General features: G+C 40.6%; 1 protein-coding gene across 3 annotated transcripts in view; it reads left to right on the forward strand.

Annotated features, from left to right (window-relative positions):
* The first annotated feature begins 7,853 nt into the window (after positions 1-7,853).
* The window catches only part of LOC126419128 (ceramide phosphoethanolamine synthase-like), a 70,918-nt gene continuing 57,223 nt past the window's right edge, over positions 7,854-21,548 (forward strand). Inside the window, exons 1-4 of one of the 3 annotated variants that reach the window (XM_050086233.1) lie at positions 7,854-8,002; positions 8,346-8,528; positions 8,716-8,871; positions 18,154-18,509. In XM_050086233.1, coding sequence (XP_049942190.1) covers positions 8,352-8,528; positions 8,716-8,871; positions 18,154-18,509 — 689 coding nt within the window. In that variant the 5' untranslated portion in view covers positions 7,854-8,002; positions 8,346-8,351. The other 2 variants (XM_050086234.1, XM_050086232.1) reach the window with 2 other exon arrangements.

Raw genomic sequence — 21,548 nt, forward strand, 5'->3', positions numbered from 1 at the left:
ATAAGAAAATATAGTAATTTATTGTTGATCATTAATGGGATAGAAAAGTTTTGTGGTTGCTCTGTGAAAGAGTTCAACCGTGCCTGTAACACGTTTATGCTGCTGCGGCATTCTAAGTGCAACGTGAGGCCACTTTTGCAAACTGACGCCACATGTACTTCTTTACATCACTACACAAGTGCATTTCTCCATATGGGCACTCAGTGCACGTGTGTTTAGCAAAACTATCAGGACACCCTGGATACCAATGCCCGCTGTTGTTATAGTGGCACACATTTCTATCAGGAAGCAGGAAGTTGTATTGAGTAATCAAGAATGGGGTACCATCACATGTGGAGTTCCTCAGGGTTCAATTATGGGCCTTCTGCTTTTTATTATTTTTCTTAATGTCCTATGGTATCTCCATCTACAGACTACTATAAATTAATATCTTTTCTCTGACTGCAATATTTACTGACAATTTACAACGCAAACTTCAGGTGTCAGCTGATAAGGTTTTTGGGGTATTGTTAACTGGTTTAATGTAAATTGTCTCTCTCTCTCTCAATTACAGTAAAACCAACTTTATTCTGTTTCACACAGTCTCTAAAGATGAAGAACTAGGAGAAAAACTAACATACAGCTAGGATGGATCCTTAGAATACCTGAGCTTGCATGTTGATAGCAAACTAAATTGATCGAATGACATCTTGAATCCCTACAAAAGCTGTGTCCTGCAACTTATTCTTTCGCATTATTTGCTCTTACAGAAACATGGAAACCATAAAATCTGCTTATAATGGTTATTTTCACGCCATTGTGACATCTAGACTCCTATTTTGGGGGAATTAGCCACTGGCTATAAAAGTGCTTTACGCACAGAAAAGAGGCAGGGGGCGCTCTAGAGTACTTTTTAAAGAGCTTGAAATCCGCACATCCACTGCACAATATATATTACCACTGGCGTGTTTTTTATGGGAAAAACACTCCTCCTTAAACCTAATAGTGTGTGTCTTAATCATGATCCTAGAATATATCGACTGTGAGCATCCAAATCTGAGTATGGAATAAGATGTGTTTCAGTTCAGTGGCTGCAAGGTTTTTAATGCCTTCTCCTTACAATTTACATGTGTAGTTGATGTTAAGCTCTTGTTTAGACAACATAAGGCAATTTGTACAGCAAGTGTAATTTTACACTATATAACAATTCCTCAAGCACACCTATATGGTTTCCAAGTAGCTGTAACCCTCTAATACATTCGCAAATGCTTACTTGTTTCTATGTTTATTTATTATTGCAAACATATTTAAATACTTTTATTTTTCTTTAATGGAATGTAAGCTGTAGATACCTCAATATGAAATTTTGTAGAGCTGCTTGAACAGGGTGATTCCATGATGCTGCTCCAAGCTTTCAGGGGTAATAAAGAAGAGTAAATGTATAAATTTGAGGTAAGGCACCGTTCTGATGGCTCTGATAGTAGACCTCTTGTACTACAAGCTCTTTGGTTTCCATACTTTTGGAGGACGTAGTATGGCCAAAATAGGAAAAAGTTGTCTGGTAAACTTAGGCTTAAAAATCATGCTTTATCAGCTATGATCACTCTTTCAGCAGAAGAGATGAGTTTCACAATAGCAGAGTTGAACAAGCGGTCATGGCTTTTGAGCTTTGCACTATGGAGCCCATGTTTGGAGTAACAGTGCATTGTTTTCCTTGTTTTAGCTTCAAAATATGGAAAGCAAAGAGCATGCAGTAGAAGTTGTCCACTGTCGGCTATTTCAGAATGATTTTTGCTTCCAACTTTCGACTCAGTCTTTTCCAGACCAGGCTCTCTTACCTCGAATTGATACGTTTACTTTTCTTTACCGTCCCCCAATGTTTGTGACATCATCACAGGCTCACCTTGTATAATACCATACGGTAGAATATGACCACAATAAACTTGTAAAACTGACAATTTCATATCCTATGACATATTCACAGCTTGGATCACCAGAACATGAAATAAATAAATAAATAAATAATGTGATCTGCTTCTGTCTGAGTAATTTGGATGGCATTTTGTAGATTATTTGATGGTATTTATAAACTTTAAATATAGGACACAGCTTTTGTTGAAGTTTTCAATTAAAATTTCAGTGATGATTTAGTTAACTATTTATTTGGTTGTTGCATAAGTTTGTAGTGCTTTTCCATAAATTTCATAAATACAGCAGAACTCGTCAAGCCATGTTTGGAGTGCATTTTCAACTGGGAAGTTTCTTGAAGGCTGTACAATAGAAAGCAGAAAAGGTGAAAATCTGATGGTGCAAAATCAGGTGAATAAGGTAGGGGTGGAATGACCTCCCAACCGAACTGTTGTATAGTGCTTTTTTGTCAGTCTAGAGTAGTAATGTGGGCAGACGTTATTGCAGGGTAGCATCACTCCATGTAGTCGTTGTTTTTTGATTGCATCTGCAAGTCGTCTCAGTTGTCGATAATAAATGTCAATGGCGGCGATTTCACTTCGCGGGAACAATTCGTAGTTCACCACAACCGTCACTGTACCACCAGATGCATAACATTATCTTTTGTGGATGCACACAGGTCTTTATATAGGTGGATGGTGGTCACCAGTAACGATACAGGATAGGAATGGTCAGTGTCTTTCATGAGCGAATTGATGACGAGCAAGCAGAGATGCGCAATATGGTCAGCCACTGATTTTTGTGATTTTGGCTTAGGGCATGCGGTGCCCATACACCCAAGTTTTTAACCTTTCTCACTGCCTGCAAATGCCGCACGATGGTTGAACGCTCATGGTTCATCACATTTTCCAGTTCTCGACTACACTGAAGTGGATCATTGTGGATTAATGCGGTAAAACAATCTTCTTCAAAACCTGATGGTCTTCCTGAACATGAAAAGTCACTAATATCAAAATGATTCTTCTTAAAACGAGAAAATCATTTTACTGACCAATAGCAATATTTCCATACACGGCGCAGATGTTTCTGAGTGCCTGTGCTGGTGTCACTCTTCTATTGAACTTAAACAGAAGAATATGTCGTAATGTTCTGATTTATCCACTTGGCACTCCATTTTCTAGCTTCCACAGCCCCGCTCACGATATCCAAATGAGAAAATGACAATATGTAAACTCAAATAGCAACAGTAAGCTACAAATTAAAAAATGACATCTATGAATAAACCAATAGCAACCAGAATACCAGGATGGAAAACAAAATGGCTAAAACTTATATGTCACCCCAATATTTAAATTGAAAATTTTGTGGAATAATATGAAGCAAACAATGGACAGAGATACTACGAACAGTTGTGAATGAGGTGATTAATTTTTAATCTGACAGACTTACTTACTGGAAGAATGTTTTTGATCTAGATCCAGCTGGAGACTTATGACTACGAGTAATAGAACAGTTGATGATCTGACGCCACAGCTAGAGACTATGAAAGAGTAGATGAGAAAAAGCAGTCAGGCTGGGAGAGCTGACTTATGCAGACTGTGTTTGTGGTCCAGTTTCAAAGTTCTGTGCCTGGATAACGTAATTTTGTGCTTTTTAAAGATGATTGTATAAAATTTCAATATATTTATTTCATTGTTCATAAATTGGGTGACGTAGGCCTAACGTACAGCTGCACTAGATACTGAGACGTTTTTTACTTTTGAATGATACTAAATGAACAGAGTTTGACTACAAAGAGATTAGAGAAACTATCCACGAAGAGGGCGTTGTTCGGCACCTAACAATGCCGTCCAGTCCACAGTAAACGACTGCAGTGAAAGTGAGAACTGTATCTTTGTGGAAACAGGTAGAGCCGTGATGCAGCTGCACTAGATACTGAGACGTTTTTCGCTTTTGAATGATACTAAATGAACAAAGCTTGGCTACAAAGAGATTAGAGAAACTATCCACGAATAATACACAATAACCAAAATGGCCTTGCTGTGCTGGTACTGCAAACGGCTGAAAGCAAGGGGAAACTACAGCCGTGATTTTTCCCGAGGGCATGCAGCTTTACTGTATGATTACATGATGATGGCGTCCTCTTGGGTAAAATATTCCGGAGGTAAAATAGTCCCCCATTCGGATCTCCGGGCGGGGCTACTCAGGAGGATGTCGTTATCAGGAGAAAGAAAACTGGCATTCTACGGATCGGAGCGTGGAATGTCAGATCCCTTAATCGGACAGGTAGGTTAGAAAATTTAAAAAGGGAAATGGATAGGTTGAAGTTAGATATAGTGGGAATTAGTGAAGTTCGGTGGCAGGAGGAACAAGACTTCTGGTCAGGTGACTACAGGGTTATAAACACAAAATCAAATAGGGGTAATGCAGGAGTAGGTTTAATAATGAATAGGAAAATAGGAATGCGGGTAAGCTACTACAAACAGCATAGTGAACGCATTATTGTGGCCAAGATAGATACGAAGCCCACACCTACTACAGTAGTACAAGTTTATATGCCAACTAGCTCTGCAGATGACGAAGAAATTGAAGAAATGTATGATGAAATAAAAGAAATTATTCAGATAGTGAAGGGAGATGAAAATTTAATAGTCATGGGTGACTGGAATTCGAGTGTAGGAAAAGGGAGAGAAGGAAACATAGTAGGTGAATATGGATTGGGGGACAGAAATGAAAGAGGAAGCCGCCTGGTAGAATTTTGCACAGAGCACAACATAATCATAACTAACACTTGGTTTAAGAATCATGAAAGAAGGATGTATACATGGAAGAACCCTGGAGATACTAAAAGGTATCAGATAGATTATATAATGGTAAGACAGAGATTTAGGAACCAGGTTTTAAATTGTAAGACATTTCCAGGGGCAGATGTGGACTCTGACCACAATCTGTTGGTTATGACCTGTAGATTAAAACTGAAGAAACTGCAAAAAGGTGGGAATTTAAGGAGATGGGACCTGGATAAACTAAAAGAACCAGAGGTTGTACAGAGATTCAGGGAGAGCATAAGGGAGCAATTGACAGGAATGGGGGAAATAAATGCAGTAGAAGAAGAATGGGTAGCTTTGAGGGATGAAGTAGTGAAGGCAGCAGAGGATCAAGTAGGTAAAAAGACGAGGGCTAGTAGAAATCCTTGGGTAACAGAAGAAATATTGAATTTAATTGATGAAAGGAGAAAATATAAAAATGCAGTAAGTGAAACAGGCAAAAAGGAATACATACGTCTCAAAAATGAGATCGACAGGAAGTGCAAAATGGCTAAGCAGGGATGGCTAGAGGACAAATGTAAGGATGTAGAGGCCTATCTCACTAGGGGTAAGATAGATACCGCCTACAGGAAAATTAAAGAGACCTTTGGAGATAAGAGAATGACTTGTATGAATATCAAGAGCTCAGACGGAAACCCAGTTCTAAGCAAAGAAGGGAAAGCAGAAAGGTGGAAGGAGTATATAGAGGGTCTATACAAGGGCGATGTACTTGAGGACAATATTATGGAAATGGAAGAGGATGTAGATGAAGATGAAATGGGAGATATGATACTGCGTGAAGAGTTTGACAGAGCACTGAAAGACCTGAGTCAAAACAAGGCCCCGGAGTAGACAATATTCCATTGGAACTACTGACGGCAGTGGGAGAGCCAGTCCTGACAAAACTCTACCATCTGGTGAGCAAGATGTATGAAACAGGCGAAATACCCTCAGACTTCAAGAAGAATATAATAATTCCAATCCCAAAGAAAGCAGGTGTTGACAGATGTGAAAATTACCGAACTATCAGCTTAATAAGTCACAGCTGCAAAATACTAACACGAATTCTTTACAGACGAATGGAAAAACTAGTAGAAGCCAACCTCGGGGAAGATCAGTTTGGATTCCGTAGAAACACTGGAACACGTGAGGCAATACTGACCTTACGACTTATATTAGAAGAAAGATTAAGGAAAGGCAAACCTACGTTTCTAGCATTTGTAGACTTAGAGAAAGCTTTTGACAATGTTGACTGGAATACTCTCTTTCAAATTCTAAAGGTGGCAGGGGTAAAATACAGGGAGCGAAAGGCTATTTACAATTTGTACAGAAACCAGATGGCAGTTATAAGAGTCGAGGGACATGAAAGGGAAGCAGTGGTTGGGAAGGGAGTAAGACAGGGTTGTAGCCTCTCCCCGATGTTGTTCAATCTGTATATTGAGCAAGCAGTAAAGGAAACAAAAGAAAAATTCGGAGTAGGTATTAAAATGCATGAAGAAGAAATAAAAACTTTGAGGTTCGCCGATGACATTGTAATTCTGTCAGAGACAGCAAAGGACTTGGAAGAGCAGTTGAACGGAATGGACAGTGTCTTGAAAGGAGGATATAAGATGAACATCAACAAAAGCAAAACAAGGATAATGGAATGTAGTCTAATTAAGTCGGGTGATGCTGAGGGAATTAGATTAGGAAATGAGGCACTTAAAGTAGTAAAGGAGTTTTGCTATTTGGGGAGCAAAATAACTGATGATGGTCGAAGTAGAGAGGATATAAAATGTAGGCTGGCAATGGCAAGGAAAGCGTTTCTGAAGAAGAGGAATTTGTTAACATCCAGTATTGATTTAAGTGTCAGGAAGTCATTTCTGAAAGTATTCGTATGGAGTGTAGCCATGTATGGAAGTGGAACATGGACGATAAATAGTTTGGACAAGAAGAGAATAGAAGCTTTTGAAATGTGGTGCTACAGAAGAATGCTGAAGATTAGATGGGTAGATCACATAACTAATGAGGAAGTATTGAATAGCATTGGGGAGAAGAGAAGTTTATGGCACAACTTGACCAGAAGAAGGGATCGGTTGGTAGGACATGTTCTGAGGCATCAAGGGATCACCAATTTAGTATTGGAGGGCAGCGTGGAGGGTAAAAATCGTAGAGGGAGACCATGAGATGAATACACTAAGCAGATTCAGAAGGATGTAGGTTGCAGTAGGTACTGGGAGATGAAAAAGCTTGCAAAGGATAGAGTAGCATGGAGAGCTGCATCAAACCAGTCTCAGGACTGAAGACCACAACAACAACAACATCCACGAAGAGGGCGTTGTTCGGCGCCTAACAATGCCGTCCAGTCCACAGTAAACGACTGCGGTGAAAGAGAGAACTGTATCTTTGTGGAAACAGGTAGAGCCGTGATGCATACCCATTATAACATACCATATTGTCTTTAGGATAACAAAATACAGTCTGCCACACATCAAATATAACCTTCCGATGTACCAAGAGTAGCTCCAATTTAGTAACTAGAATGAAAGCTCTGTGCGCACGATTTACTCTGTGGTTCTTGTTTACGCTCCACAGATTCTTTGCACGTTGTTCTGTGCCCCGCTAAAAGAATGTTTCTATACAGAATTAATATTTACAAGAATATCGTGCCCTCTTCGCAAACAACAATATTAACAATTTACTATCATTAATGGTAATATGCTGTATTCTGTTCGTGTCTTCAATCACAATAAATGTATATCTTACCTCTACTTAAAGAAACTAAAATCTCTTTCAGTTGAACAGTCGGTTTATTTTTATCAGTTATTGCGGAAATTTACTTGAGTACACTTAGAAGTATTCCCCTCGAACTTCTATAAACTTAAGATACAAGGGCCCTAAATGTTATAACAACCGACGTCGCGAACCATTTATAGAGACGTCGGAGACTGTAGGTCCAATATATGTGTCAATTTAGTGTTTCAGGTCTGTTTCACAAAACTGCTCTTTTGTACGTATCTTATTCCTGTTATTGATGTTTTATTATTTCATTAAAAACTTAAATGGCTATCTAAGAACATATGATACAGTAGGTGTACCAAGCGCGTCACAACAGTACGACATTTGTTTACTTAATGCTTCCGCATGCCTCATCTCGGATGATAAGGAGCACAAACCTTCGCCCGCTACAGTACGAGGTGATGGCAGTGGTGAATCACATTTAGACCGTGAGTGGTTCTGTACTGAAAACTGTAAGCGCAGTAGACCACTGGCAGCAAACCGCTACATGACACAGTTTCACTGAAGTGGAGCAGCAGTAGCTCTACGAGGTACGAAAGGTATTAAACTTCCGGGAGCATTGAAACATAACAGAAGCGCAACAAGGTCGCGGTATATCTTTGAGTGTATCTTTGACGCAACAGAAAGCAGCATGTGTCAAAATGCTGTCATTGCGCAGGAGTGCAAGATGCTGGAAATTTGGCGACATGAATTGATTCGTTCGTGTTAATGGTAACTGTATAGCAAGTGCCGTAAACAGTGATGTTATCGATAGCGACAGCTTCTCTGATGCATTCCTTCTTGAGACAAAAATGCTCTTTGATTATCCTGTAAAGTTTATTAATTGTTTAAATGTCACTTGAGTTATTTAAATTATGTTTCCTTCTGTAACAGTGAGATATGGCACCTGGCACAGTTTTGGAATGGACAGTTGACAGTGTTGCGAAGTGGTTAGAATCCCACGACCACAAAGAAATAATAGTTAAGAAATTCGTTGAGAACGAAATAGATGGCAGGGCTCTACTGCTTTTAACAGAGGAAGATATACGTCATGAAATTTTTCAGCAGTGCCCCCAGGTAACGTATAATACCTTTTTTAATTTTGAATTATTTAAATTCGGATCTTTTTCATGTTATGATTGAACAAACTTTGTGCTGGAATTGACCAGTTGCAGTGTGGTAAAAACACCAATGTACATGATACAGTGTATAATACATTTTGTTGGCCAATATGAATGACACATTTATTATTTTACATGTTTAGCGGGTTGGCGTTTTGAAGAAGTTAATTTCAGACATCCGATGCCTACAGCTGCAGAATCAACAGGCTATTATCGCTTTGGGCTATGACCCAGGTATATTCCTGCATTTTTCGTGCACTGGTTTTCTTCCAAACCAACTGTGTGTGTCCCGTGTGGAGGTAAGATATTGATACCTTATCTATTTTCTGGTTTGTTTTAGGTCTTAGTTCGAAAACATACACAATTTAGTAGGATGTTCTTGTCGTAGTGTGATCTTCCAGTCGTCTGCCAGAGCATTTGTTTATATTGAAATACACATACGTAAAACACTTGTGTAACCCCCTCACTGTCTGAACTTCTGTATGGATAAAATATGATGAATCACTGTTGTATGAGCTCATATTTTGATTGTGTAGCTATTATGCTGATCTGCGCAGACTCTAGACTAAATGAGCTGTTGTAGAATGTTATCTGTGTACAATGGACCATTTGTCACTGAGCAATTCCACACTCTGTGAAACAATGAAAATGGTCTTGAGGCAGTAAAATATCATTAGCAAGTTGGAATATGGAGGATTCTAAAGTGTGTAGCATACATTAAAGTTTCTGAAGACACATTTTGTGAGAATTGCCTTCTGCCAGATTATTTTCTTTGTTAGATACAAAAGCATTAAGCCTTTCTTGTCATTTTATTCACATGTTCCCTTGTAATCCTCTTCTATTGCTGGCATCCCAGATTTAAGCAATTGTTTCCCTACACTTATCTTCGAATATCGTTGGGAACTGGTATGCGGAATAAAGCACTTGTTTACCAAATTGTACCTGTGCTCAAACTCTAACGACTTTGTCATAAATAGGATGTTAAACTGTAACCATTTTCCCTTCCTGTTTAAGATAAATATTTAGTAACTAGTATTGTCCACATAACTTTACACTGATGCTTGAATTGTACATGACAAGCTCTTGTCATTATGAAAAGGTTAGTGTGTCTAGCCAATCAGGAAATCTTAGAAATGATCATGTGATTTTGTTGTTTTTAACAACTGTGCTGTGTGTAATAGACACTGGTTAGGAAGAGCAAAATATTTGGGAGCGCATTGTAATATGCTTTGTAGATAGTCAAGAATGCTTGCCTCGCATCAGAACAGGTTGACATTTTCATTACAGTAGATTCTACTTGTGTTCCCAATTCTCCTCTCTGTAAAACTTCAGATAATGTAATAGTAAAATGTCCATAATTCCACATATTCCCTGCTTCCTCTTTCATGTGTCCCTATAACTACATTTGTTAGCTCACATGTAATTTTCTTTAATCCATATGATAGATGGTATTCTGTACAACCAGTTCAATCATTGCACACTATTTTCAAATAACTACACAAAGTTCACTGAAGCCTTGTTACTTTACATACATGTTAGTACTTGTGTTCCTGTTTGGATTGTGCAGTAGTTTAAATTCTGTGGCAGTCGCCCCTGGTAACAAACTTGTAAATGAATTGATTTTTTGGTTTTGTGCTCTTTTATAATTTTTTCACATTCTTGTAATTTTGATCTTATTACCTTTGTTCTACAATTAAATTTGTTTTCAATACTTACTGGGCACTTCACTTTCCACAGAACATAGATGCTAGAGGCTTGAAAAATAATCCGTCGTCACATTCAGTAGGCGAAAGCAAAGAATGAAGACATGAAGGTGGAAGAAGTATATAGAGGGGCTATACAAGGGAAATGAACTTGAAGGCTATATTATAAAATGGGAAGAGGGAATATATATGTGAGATAGGAAACTTTGAGAAGAGTTTGACAGAGCCCTGAAAAACCTAAGTATAGAAAAAAGGCCCCTGGAGTAGATTACATTCTGTCAGGAATATTGATGTCCTTGGAAGAGTCATCTGTGACAAAACTATCCCACATGGTGCACACTGGACTCGTACTCAGGAGGACATAGGTTCAAATCCACATCTGACCATCCTGAATTGGGTTTTCTGCGATTTCCCTAAATCCCTCCAGACAAATGCCAGGATGGTTCCTTTGAAAGGGCACAGCCGATTTCCTTTCCCATCCTGGAATCATTCCGAGTCTGTGCACAGTCTCTAATGACCTCAATGTTGACAAGGCATTAAACTGTGATCTTCCTTTCTTTACTTCACCTCATGTGCAAGATTTATGAGATAGGTGAAATACCATCAAACTTCAACAAGAGTGTAATAATTCCAGTACCAAAGAAAGCAGGTACTGACATATGTGAATACTGCCAAACTATCAATTTAATAAGTCATGGTTGCAAAATACTAAAATGAATTCTTTGCAGAAGAATGGAAAAAGTGGTAAAAGCCAACTTCAGAGTTGGAGCATTGGAGAAATGTAGAAACATGCATGGCAATACTGATCATACAGCTCATCTCAGAAAATGGATTAAGAAAAGACAGACCTATGTTTACAGCTATTGTAGATGTGGAGAAAGCTTTTGAAAATGTTGATTGGAACACTCTTTGAAATTTGGAAGGTTGCAGAGGTAAAATACAGGGAGCGAAAGGTTATTACAACTTGTACATAAAGCAGATGGTAGTTAAGAGTCAAGGGGCATGAAAGGGAAGCCATGATTGAGAAGGGCTGTTATTCATTCTGTACAGTGAGCAGGCAGTAAAAGAAACCAAAGAAAAATTTTGGAGAAGTAATTAAAATTCATGGACAAAAATAAAATCTTTGAGATTTGCCAGTCTGTCTGGCAGGAAAGGACTTGGAAGAGCTATTGAACAGAATGGACAGTGTCTTGATACAAAAGAAATAAGATAAACATCAACAAAAGCAAAGCAGGGATAATTGAATGCAGTGGAATTAGATAAGGTAATGGTGAGGGAATTAGATAAAAAAAAACGAGCCACTAGAAGTAATGAGTGAATTGTGCTGTTTGGGCAGCAAAATAACTGATGATGGCAGAAGTAGAGAGGATATAAAATGTAGACTGGCAATGGCAAAAATGGCGTTTCTGAAGAAGATAAATTTGACATAGACTATAGATTAAAGCTTTAGGAAATCTTTTCCAAAGGTGTTTGTCTGGAGTGTAGCCTTGTATGGAAGTGAATGTGGGCAATAAACACTTCTGACAAGATGACAGTTAAGAATTTCGAAACGTGGTGCTACAAGAGAAGCTGAAGATTAGATGATTATATCATATAACCATAAATTTGTGACATAACTAGACTAGATCTGGATCGATTGATAGGGGACATTTGGAGACATCAAGGGATGATCAATGAAGTGTTGGAGGGAAGTAGGAGGGCGGGGGGGGGGGGGGGAGATTGAATTGCAGAGGGAGGAAGAGGTGTGACTACAATAAGCAGGTTCAAAAGAATGTAGGTTTCAGTAGTTATTCGGAGATGAAAAGGTTTGCATTCGATAGAGTAGTGTGAAGAGATGCATCAAAGAGTCTTTGGGTTGAGGACCACAACAGCAGCAGTCTGTAACTCTTTCACATTAATTGGCTTAGTCTCAAGCTCATTTGTGCTGTTATTTCTTTCTGTTTGCATCTAAGAGTGAAGTCTAGATCCCATGTTATTTTCAGTGGTTTATTGTAAGAATATTATCACTGTTATTGACATCTGCCATATTCCTGCCTAAGAAACCACTTATTCCTGCCTAAGAAACTACTAGAATATTTTTATCTGCAAATAAGTACAAACTTTGGGTTAATGGAAACGTCCGATTACACCCATCTGCTTTGACCAGTATGGTGGAAACTCCCATATTGCGACTGACGTCGTTACGTAAACATGACAACAAACACAAAAATAAATCGAAAAACCATCAAACACATATTCCTCCAAAAATATAATGAAACTAATGGGACAAGTGGGAGAAATTGGGGGTTTTTGGGTGGGGACAAACTAAAAATAAACACACGCCACTAAACCAAATGATAAAATAAAATGACCACATCCTTAAAAAAATCAACTAAAAACAATATCCAATGGAATCAAACACTTCCCTTGACATACAAAAAACACAACAAACCAACAAAATTGGAATTGAACACTTCCCTTGACCAGTTATCTTTACGACATCTCCACATATAGCTGTCCCTGATCCCAGATGCCAGAACTTTAGTAAGCCTCATTTCTTCGCGACACACAGAACACTTCACAACTTCAGCCAACAGCTGAAGAAATTTTATTAGAGACAACGCACTGGCCCCCATCATCGCCGACAACTGAAAACTGTTGACCGTGTCAGTCATATCCATACCTACCAAAGACATAAACAAAGCAATTTACCAGAATTGACACACAACGAACAGAAAAAAAAAAAAACTACAATGACATCGACATAACAAAACCAAAATCGTTAGCTCCCTGAAAAATATTCCGCTGAAAGCACAGTCACCACCGATACCACACATGTGCAATTCTACCATGGAAGTGAACCCCATATGCCACATAACACGTTACCCATAAACACACCACCAGAGATAACCACCGACCGCAACAATATGCCACTTATAAACACGCCACACACACAAACTAAACCAAAAACATCACCTAACACACAACACAAAAACACACCACCGATCACATCACAACAACACCTACAAACACGCTACTCTCACAAACTAAACTCAGTGACTTCACACACAACAGCCGCCTTACGTCATGGATTAAAGCCGATGGGTGGAATTGGACGCTTTGGTAATCAGTAACTAATTTTTAACTCATTTCTGTTTGTTGTTTTGACAGTTGCTTTTATGATGCAAAGCTGTTTCATCTCAAGATGGCTACATGCACAAAAGCTATTTGGGTTAATGATTCAGTGTTTTTTAATTCGTAACCACCATATAATTTACTATGTTTTCAGTGTTACCTCCCACATACATTCAAATCTCTCATTGTCATAGCAACGTTTCCTCATATTTATGGTAACTAACATGTAACCATAGACACTGTGCTTGTGCAACATCTGTATGAAGGAAAATGGTACTCCTGGTTTGTGTGCTGTACTTTCATGTCATTTAAACAGAAAATATATTAATTTTGTTTGTAACTATGGAGACAAAAAAAACTCTGCTCCAGTTTTCTTCCTTGTTACCACTTCTTTGAAGTGTGTGTTTCAGCTCTAATATCTGAATCATGCATCTGATTGTTCAAAAAGTTCTTAAGGACAGTGAGTGAGTGTTTTGATTCCTTTTATTGTAGTACACACTTCCCTTCCTGTGATCTTCATGAACTTCAGTTTACCATTATGCTTATTTTAATGTGAGATAGTCTGAAAAACATTGTCGCATTTCTTACTGCTTCGTTTCTTAGATTCTTTGAAGCATCTGTTGTTGAGAAGGTAAATTTTCGCCACTAAGTTACCATTTGTCAATATTATAATAAAACTTTCACAGCAATCTTTGCAATCATGGGGCAAACACACTGTATTTAAATTTGTCATGCTAATAATTTACAATAAATCAGGCAAGGGATCGGACTTTTGGTATATAATCTGTCTCTTTCATATTTATATGAATGAAATACAGCAAAAATTTATGAAGGGTGAATTTTTATGCTGGGCATGACAAACTCTGGTGATTTGTTGGTAGGCTATTAAAGATGTTGTAGGAGGAAAACTAAATCTTCTGGGAGATGACAGAAGTGGCCATTTTAAGCAAAAAATATTTGTAACATGTATGGTCCATCATAAATGGTTTCTGATATAATAGCTTGCAAATACTTGTCATTTTTGTGAAATGATTTTTTTTTAATTGTGTAGGTCGTCTCCCACCCTGCCCCCCCCCCCCCCCTCCCCAATATATTTTTGACAGTCCATAATAAATTTACCACAGTTGCCTTCACTCTTTAGCAGAGTGTGTGCTGACTCTATTTTGACCGTTAGTTAAGGTGAGCACTCACAATAAACACAATCTAAATTAAAGTCAATTTTCAATTGTCACTACATTTTCAAAAATGTTTGTGTAATGTCGGGAGGTATTGGTGGCCAAATATGTATACCACCACAACCAGTCTGATATGTTGCGTTGCTGAAATGGTTGGATGTGGAAAGCCTTGATTGTAATAGAAGTTCATTGCATTCTGTCTGTCGTATAGAACACCCTCTAATTGTGCTATCTGTGCATGACTCTGGAACTGACTTAGTATCAAAATGTCACATTATCTGTGCTACTGGTTTTGTAACGCCATGGTTGTAAATCAAATTACTTGAAGAAATACGGGAACTGACCTCCTTTATAAAAACTTTATTTATGGAAAGTTGCTTTCCAGATTTATTATGCCAATTGAAGATGGACGAAAGCCCAAACTGCTCTCAAATAAAGTTATAAAAGAAGTGGTAGATTGTTGGGTTTTTTCAAGTAATTTTCAGCTTGTGCTGAACGAGGTGTACAGCGGTTAGTTTACTGGCTTTGCATTTGGAATGATGTCGCTTCAAATTCCCATTTCTTTGATCTAAAAGCAAATTGTCAGTTGTCATTGCACTGTATCCTTCAATCATAATAGGGACTTTTACTATGGAAAATAGTCCAAAATTGGATATAGAGTACTCTACATGCCTTCGGTTGGTACGACGTAGTAGGAAGTTAGTGTTAATCTCTGTAAACAGTAATTTTCAAATTAGGCCGGCATAACCTTGTTGAAGCTATTCCTAACTGCTTTATGATGTGTAATATACTTTTTGCCAGTGGCCTGGAAACTGTTTATAATAAGCTTGTGTATCCCCACGTCCTCAGTTGTAGTACAGCATTCAAAAAACTGTTCAACCCAACATTCATTAACCTGAAGTGCCTGGGACTTGACTTGCTTTTTTGCACATACAGCCATACTCCCCTTTTCCTCCAAACCAGTTTGATGAGACCAGTAGTGGGGCTCTGTGGATGCTATTTCAACCCACTGAGAAGAGCATCTTGCAATAACGGGAGGTGTCAGATTAGTTGCAGTAGGGAATCCAAGCAAGTTTTATACATGTATAAATCCTGGGGAGCAAACAAAACTGGCCAAGCCATTCAAGTGATACCCTCACATTCTGTCGCTTCTTCCGCCAGTTGTGCTCTACGGGACAAGCAATAGCATCCATAAATGGAAAATGGTAGTAAAAAATTATCTTTTAAAAAAGTAGTTTGACATTAAGGGCCTAGATGTAGTTGTAAGTGCTGTAGTCTTGGATTAAGGTCCACACAGTGGTACTATTAGAGAGGAATAAACTACATACATACATAAAAGATGTAGCAAATAAAGTGCTACAAGAGTTAAAGAAAATACATTATGTTGTAGGTATATTCTGTGACCTTGACAATGCCTTTGTGTGGATCACAGAATTCTACTTACCAAACTGTGTTATGGCATTAATGGGACACCTCTTGTATGGATGGAAACTTATCTTCATAATAGAATACAAGTGTACAGATGACTGACTGAGGTGGAACTTGGACCAAATGAAATAAGTTACATTCTTCCATTTTTCTCACAGCCCTACTTTAATCTTGAGCACATGCAGATTACATGCCATACATTCATCATTGCATTACATTTCGAGTATATTTTATTATGTTATCTTTACATTTTTGATTTCTTAACACATTTACATAGTGACCAAATTATGATTAATTTTCAAATAGCAAAAGTGACTAACTTTAAATTTTCCAAGAAATAATTTGTTAAACTATGTAGTATTTAATATCGTTTTTGATATGTATTTGAGCATACTTCCTATACATCTGTTACTTAATTTGGACTGTTGCTTCAAGGGTTGTTGTAATTGTAATGGTGAACATCACAAATAATGGCGCAGCATGGTATGTAGCAGCAGCAAATTGTGAGCAAGCTAACAGTAGTTGTAGGAGAACATATACTACGGGGGGTTCGAGTGTCAGGAGTAAAAGGAGGGAGGACACGGAGTGAGATGAATTCAAAGTTCCACACACAATAGGAAGGAGCTCTGGTTTTGAAGACGTGTGTTTGTGAAGTGAGTCTTAGGGCAGCTTATGGTCACATAGTGCAGTAACAATACAACCTTGGAAATTTTTGTGAGTCTAATCTACAGTGGGACATAGCATTTCTGTAGGTAATGCAACATTTGTGGACAATAAAGTTTTTGGAGGCAAGTAAAGATAGAGATTGCAGACTGTGCTGCAGAACTCTTATTGATGTATTGTGTGGAATGTGTGAGTTGCAGTGTTGAAATTGATTGGCAGGTAGCATTAATGAGTTAATGTAATTGCTGCCTTTATCAGACTTGTTTTTATAGTTAAATCAATTAGTGTTGCCTATGAAACTTTCTGGCAGATTAAAACTGTGCGCCCGACCGAGACTCGAACTTGGGACCTTTGCCTTTCGCGGGCAAGTGCTCTACCATCTGAGCTACCGAAGAACGACTCACGCCCGGTACTCACAGCTTTACTTCTGCCAGTATCTCGTCTCCTACCTTCCAAACTTTACAGAAGCTCTCCTGCGAACCAGGCAGGAGAGCTTCTGTAAAGTTTGGAAGGTAGGAGACGAGATACTGGCAGAAGTAAAGCTGTGAGTACCGGGCGTGAGTCGTGCTTCGGTAGCTCAGATGGTAGAGCACTTGCCCGTGAAAGGCAAAGGCCCCGAGTTCGAGTCTCGGTCGGGCACACAGTTTTAATCTGCCAGGAAGTTTCATATCAGCACACACACACTCTGCTGCAGAGTGAAAATCTCATTCTAGTGTTGCCTAGCTTGCTTTGAACATTTTCATCTCCAACTTCCTTTAATCATCATTGGTGCAGTTAGAAGTAGCAGAGAACTGCATAAATTTATTATTAAAAGTAGTTGCACACTGGTACAGGATTGGAATCTAGATTTATGAAGTATTCCAGCCATAGATATTTATATAAATCCACTCATGTATGAAAGTTTTCCACCAAACTGGCAGTTTGAAAATTAGGATTACAGATTAATGGCCCTATTTCCCTTATTGAAAATCTTTCCCTTGTGCTTTACTCTGCGTTTCTTACAGCAGTCTCCCACCCTGTGTCTGTGTTCACCTGCATGTTCTGCTCCAGCACAGTCTTAGTGTATCCTCTTCTGTAAGCTCTACATGCAGCCATCAGTCACTGACACACTCATATTTGGCAAGGAAATGTGCCAGTGTGTACAAAGAAAGCAAATCTCTGCAATCAGCCAACCGATGCTACAGCTTGGGCCTCTTGCCCAACAATGCCACACTGCTATACTGTTCCTTTTACAACCTCTCCCATCCCTTGTTCTTCCCTTGCATGTCCTCACCAACTACCCTAAAAGAGATAGTTATTCGACCCATTTGAATAGGAGCGTAGAGATAGAACTTCCCCTCTCCCTCCCTCCACTCTGCTTACTACAATGCTAATTGAAAGACAGGTGTACAGACAGGCATATAATAATGCATGTATAAAATATGTAGAAAACATGTATTCAATAAAATTGTTTATTTTAGCATAAATTTTACTTCTGTAAAAAAACTTCTACTTGCAGGGCAATGGAGACTCACTCTTGTACCTGTATGGTGGGAGCACACCCCTCGATCAGCAGCAGCAGTATTCAGCAAACCACTCACCGCCACTCTCTGAGGATGGTCGTGCTACTCAACTTCAACCCGAGATATGGAAAGCCCTCATAAGCTTAGGATACTTGTTTGTTGTGACTTGGATCACATCCTTTGTGATGGTTATAGTACATGACCGTGTACCTGATATGAAGAAATATCCTCCATTGCCAGACATTTTCCTCGATAATGTTCCACATATTCCGTGGGCTTTTGGAATGTGTGAATGGACTGGAACACTTTTGCTCCTGATATGGCTCATGGTGCTGTCAATGCATAAGCACAGGTAGGAATGCTATCTAGGATTGATTGAGAGTGCTCTGTGTACTGCTACGTTCATTTTGCTCTATCACTTGTGAGAATGTGATGCTCCTAACATGTATTTTAATGTGGCATTTAGAGCTTTGGTGTTTTAAGAAATTTTTTAGAGGTTCGAAGGTGATTTCAATTTTTTTGCAAAAACTTGGCAGTTCTATTGATGTAGCATATCATTTCTTTGTGATGTGACTGACTAGCTGGGAGAAGACCTTATGTGGACATAAAGTTATGCCATAACTGTTTAGATGTGCACTAATAAGTGCTCTCTGCGGAAAGGCAGTATCAGTGCTTAATAAGATGGGCTGCTGGATATCAAGTAGGACCACCCTGCGGGTTCGGGGGTAAGAATAGGCCCTGCCTGTCGTAAGAGGCGACTAAAAGGAGTCTCAAATGTTTCGGCCTTATGTGATGGTCCCCTCTCGGGTTTGACCTCCATCTTTCTAAATTGTTCCGAAGAGCGAGCCAATTGGGGAAGGGCGCCTTACATGGTGCACTGTATCTGTCGTGCATTGAGACCTTTAGCCGGCTTTCTCGTCGTTGCAATGGTGTCCTGCTCGTTTTCCAACTCTTGGGCGAGGATCCGTCCCTGGGTGCGTTTCCCACACTGAAGTGTTGCTTTTAGCTGCGATGACGATATTATACATTTTTGCACCTAAGATCCAGCACGGTAGCCAGTCCGCTGTGGTGGGGCCGCCATGTACCCTGTTGGTTGTAGCCCCCTGACAACACAGGGATCGCTCTACTGATGCCTGCGCTGTTTACTCCCCATGTATGCCAAGGAGTAGATGCCCATCTCCCTGGGGCATCAGGACTCCCGGCAATGGCCATCCTGCCAGGTGGCCCTTGCTGTGGCTGGGTAACGCCCATGGGGAGGGCCCTTGGTCGGAGTAGGTGGCATCAGGGTGGATGACACGCAATGAAGTGTGGCACATCATCTCTTGCTGGTGGCCAGCCACCAGCAGTCTCTAAGCATTCGAGGGCTCATTTTAAAGCTAACGTCTATGACCCCAAATCGTTCCCATCCCTGGCCACACCATGGGGGGGAACGAAAGGCAATGAATGACAGTGACATGTATTCGCCCAGGTATCTCGTCTGTACCAGAGCTGATGGGGAATCCTTTGTATCCGTGAAGCCTCAGTTCTTTGTAGAGCATTTGGAGGACAAGTTCGGGGAGGTGGAGGGCTTGTCCAAAATGCGCTGTGGGTCAGTTTTGATAAAAACGGCATCCTCTGCCCAGTCACGCAGGTTACTTGCTTGTGACAAGTTGGGGGATGTTAACGTTACCATCACACCACATAAGAGCTTAAATATGGTCCAGGGTGTTATTTTCCATAGGGACCTCCTTTTGCAGTCTGATGACGAGCTGCGCGCCAACTTAGAGCGTAGAGGTGTTCATTTTGTCTGGCGCGTTCATCGGGGTCCGAGGGACAATCATGTTGCTACAGTTGCCTTCATCTTGACCTTTGAGGGTGATACATTACCGGAGAAGGTCAAGGTGATGGTCTACCGTTGTGACGTCAAGCCCTATATCCCTCCCCCAATGTGGTGCTTTAAGTGTTGGAAGTTCGGCCATATGTCTTCCCGCTGTACTTCCAGCCTCACATGTTGAGATTGTGGACGCCCATCTCATCCCGATACTCCATGTGCTCCGCCTCCCATCTGTGTCAACTGTGGAGAGCCTCAGTCACCTTGCTCCCCAGACTGCAGGATCGTACAGAAAGAACGCAAAATCATGGAATATAAGACCCTGGACCGACTGACTTACACTGAGGCTAAGCGGAAATTTGAATGGCTACATCCTGTGCGCATGTCATCTTATGCCTCCACTGTCACCCCTGCTCCAGCTCCTTTAGCTGCACCACAAACAGTCAGCTCTCAGAGTCAGAGGACCTCACCTGCCCGCTTGACGATGGGGGCCCCTTCTCTCGCTGTTGCTCCCACACCATCTACCTCGGGATCAGCACCCACTAAACCACCAGGGACACCAGTCCCCACTTCTAAGCCGGAGAAGCGTAAGTCTTCTTCGGCTTCTCTCGCTCGGAAGGGATCCCTTGGGTCACTCCCTTCCCAGGTTCCTACCAGCGGCACAGCAGACACCAACCAGTGGCTGAAGAAGCCACAGATGGCAGGTCATCGAGCTTCGCGATCATCTTCGGTCCTGGAGACTGACTCCAATAAGCCCTCTCAACAACGGCAACCAAAGGAACAGTGAGAGAAAACGACATTGAAGACCCGTAAGACCAAGGCACCTGCGGTGGCACCTACTCCACCGCTACCTACAAGCTCTGCGTCTGAGGATGAGGTGGAGATTCTTGCGTCCGCTGAGGACCTTGATCTCGCCGGTCCCTCAGATGCAATGGATAGAACTTGCACGGGTGCTCCATCGGAGGCAGCAGGTGACCCAGCGGCGTAATCTGCCTTCCCAGTCCCGTCACGCCTTTCTCGGACATGGACAATATCATCCTCCAGTGGAACTGCAGCGGTTTCTTCCATCATCTAGCTGAGCTCCGACAACTTATCAGCCTTCACCCTTTCTTCTGCATTGCTCTTCAGGAAACTTGGTTTCCAGCAATGCGAACCCCCGCCCTCCGTGGCTATCGGGATTATTATAAGAACCGGGCAGCTTATGAAAGGGTATTGAGCCTCTCTCTAATGCCGCCATTGATGTGGTGGTTCACTCCGTCACCACTGTCATCGTTACTACCGCAGAATCTTCCATTCCCCATTCTTCTGGGTTCCCTCGGAGGAGGACTGTGCCTTGGTGGTCGCCTGAGATTGCTAAGGCGATTAAAGATCGCTGGCGGGCACTACAGCGTTACAAGCGACATCCCTGCGTGCACGGGCCCGCCGCCTTATCCGCCAAAGTGAGCAGGAGTGCTGGGAGCGATATGTGTCCACCATTGGCCTCCATGTCTCTCCATCGCAGGTCTGGGCCAAGATCCGACGCCTCTATGGCTATCGGACCCCTGTCAGCGTCCCTGCGCTCTCACTGAATGGAGCAGTTTG

This window comes from Schistocerca serialis, chromosome 9 (assembly GCF_023864345.2).
Source record: "Schistocerca serialis cubense isolate TAMUIC-IGC-003099 chromosome 9, iqSchSeri2.2, whole genome shotgun sequence".
NCBI classification, from domain to species: Eukaryota; Metazoa; Arthropoda; class Insecta; order Orthoptera; family Acrididae; genus Schistocerca; species Schistocerca serialis.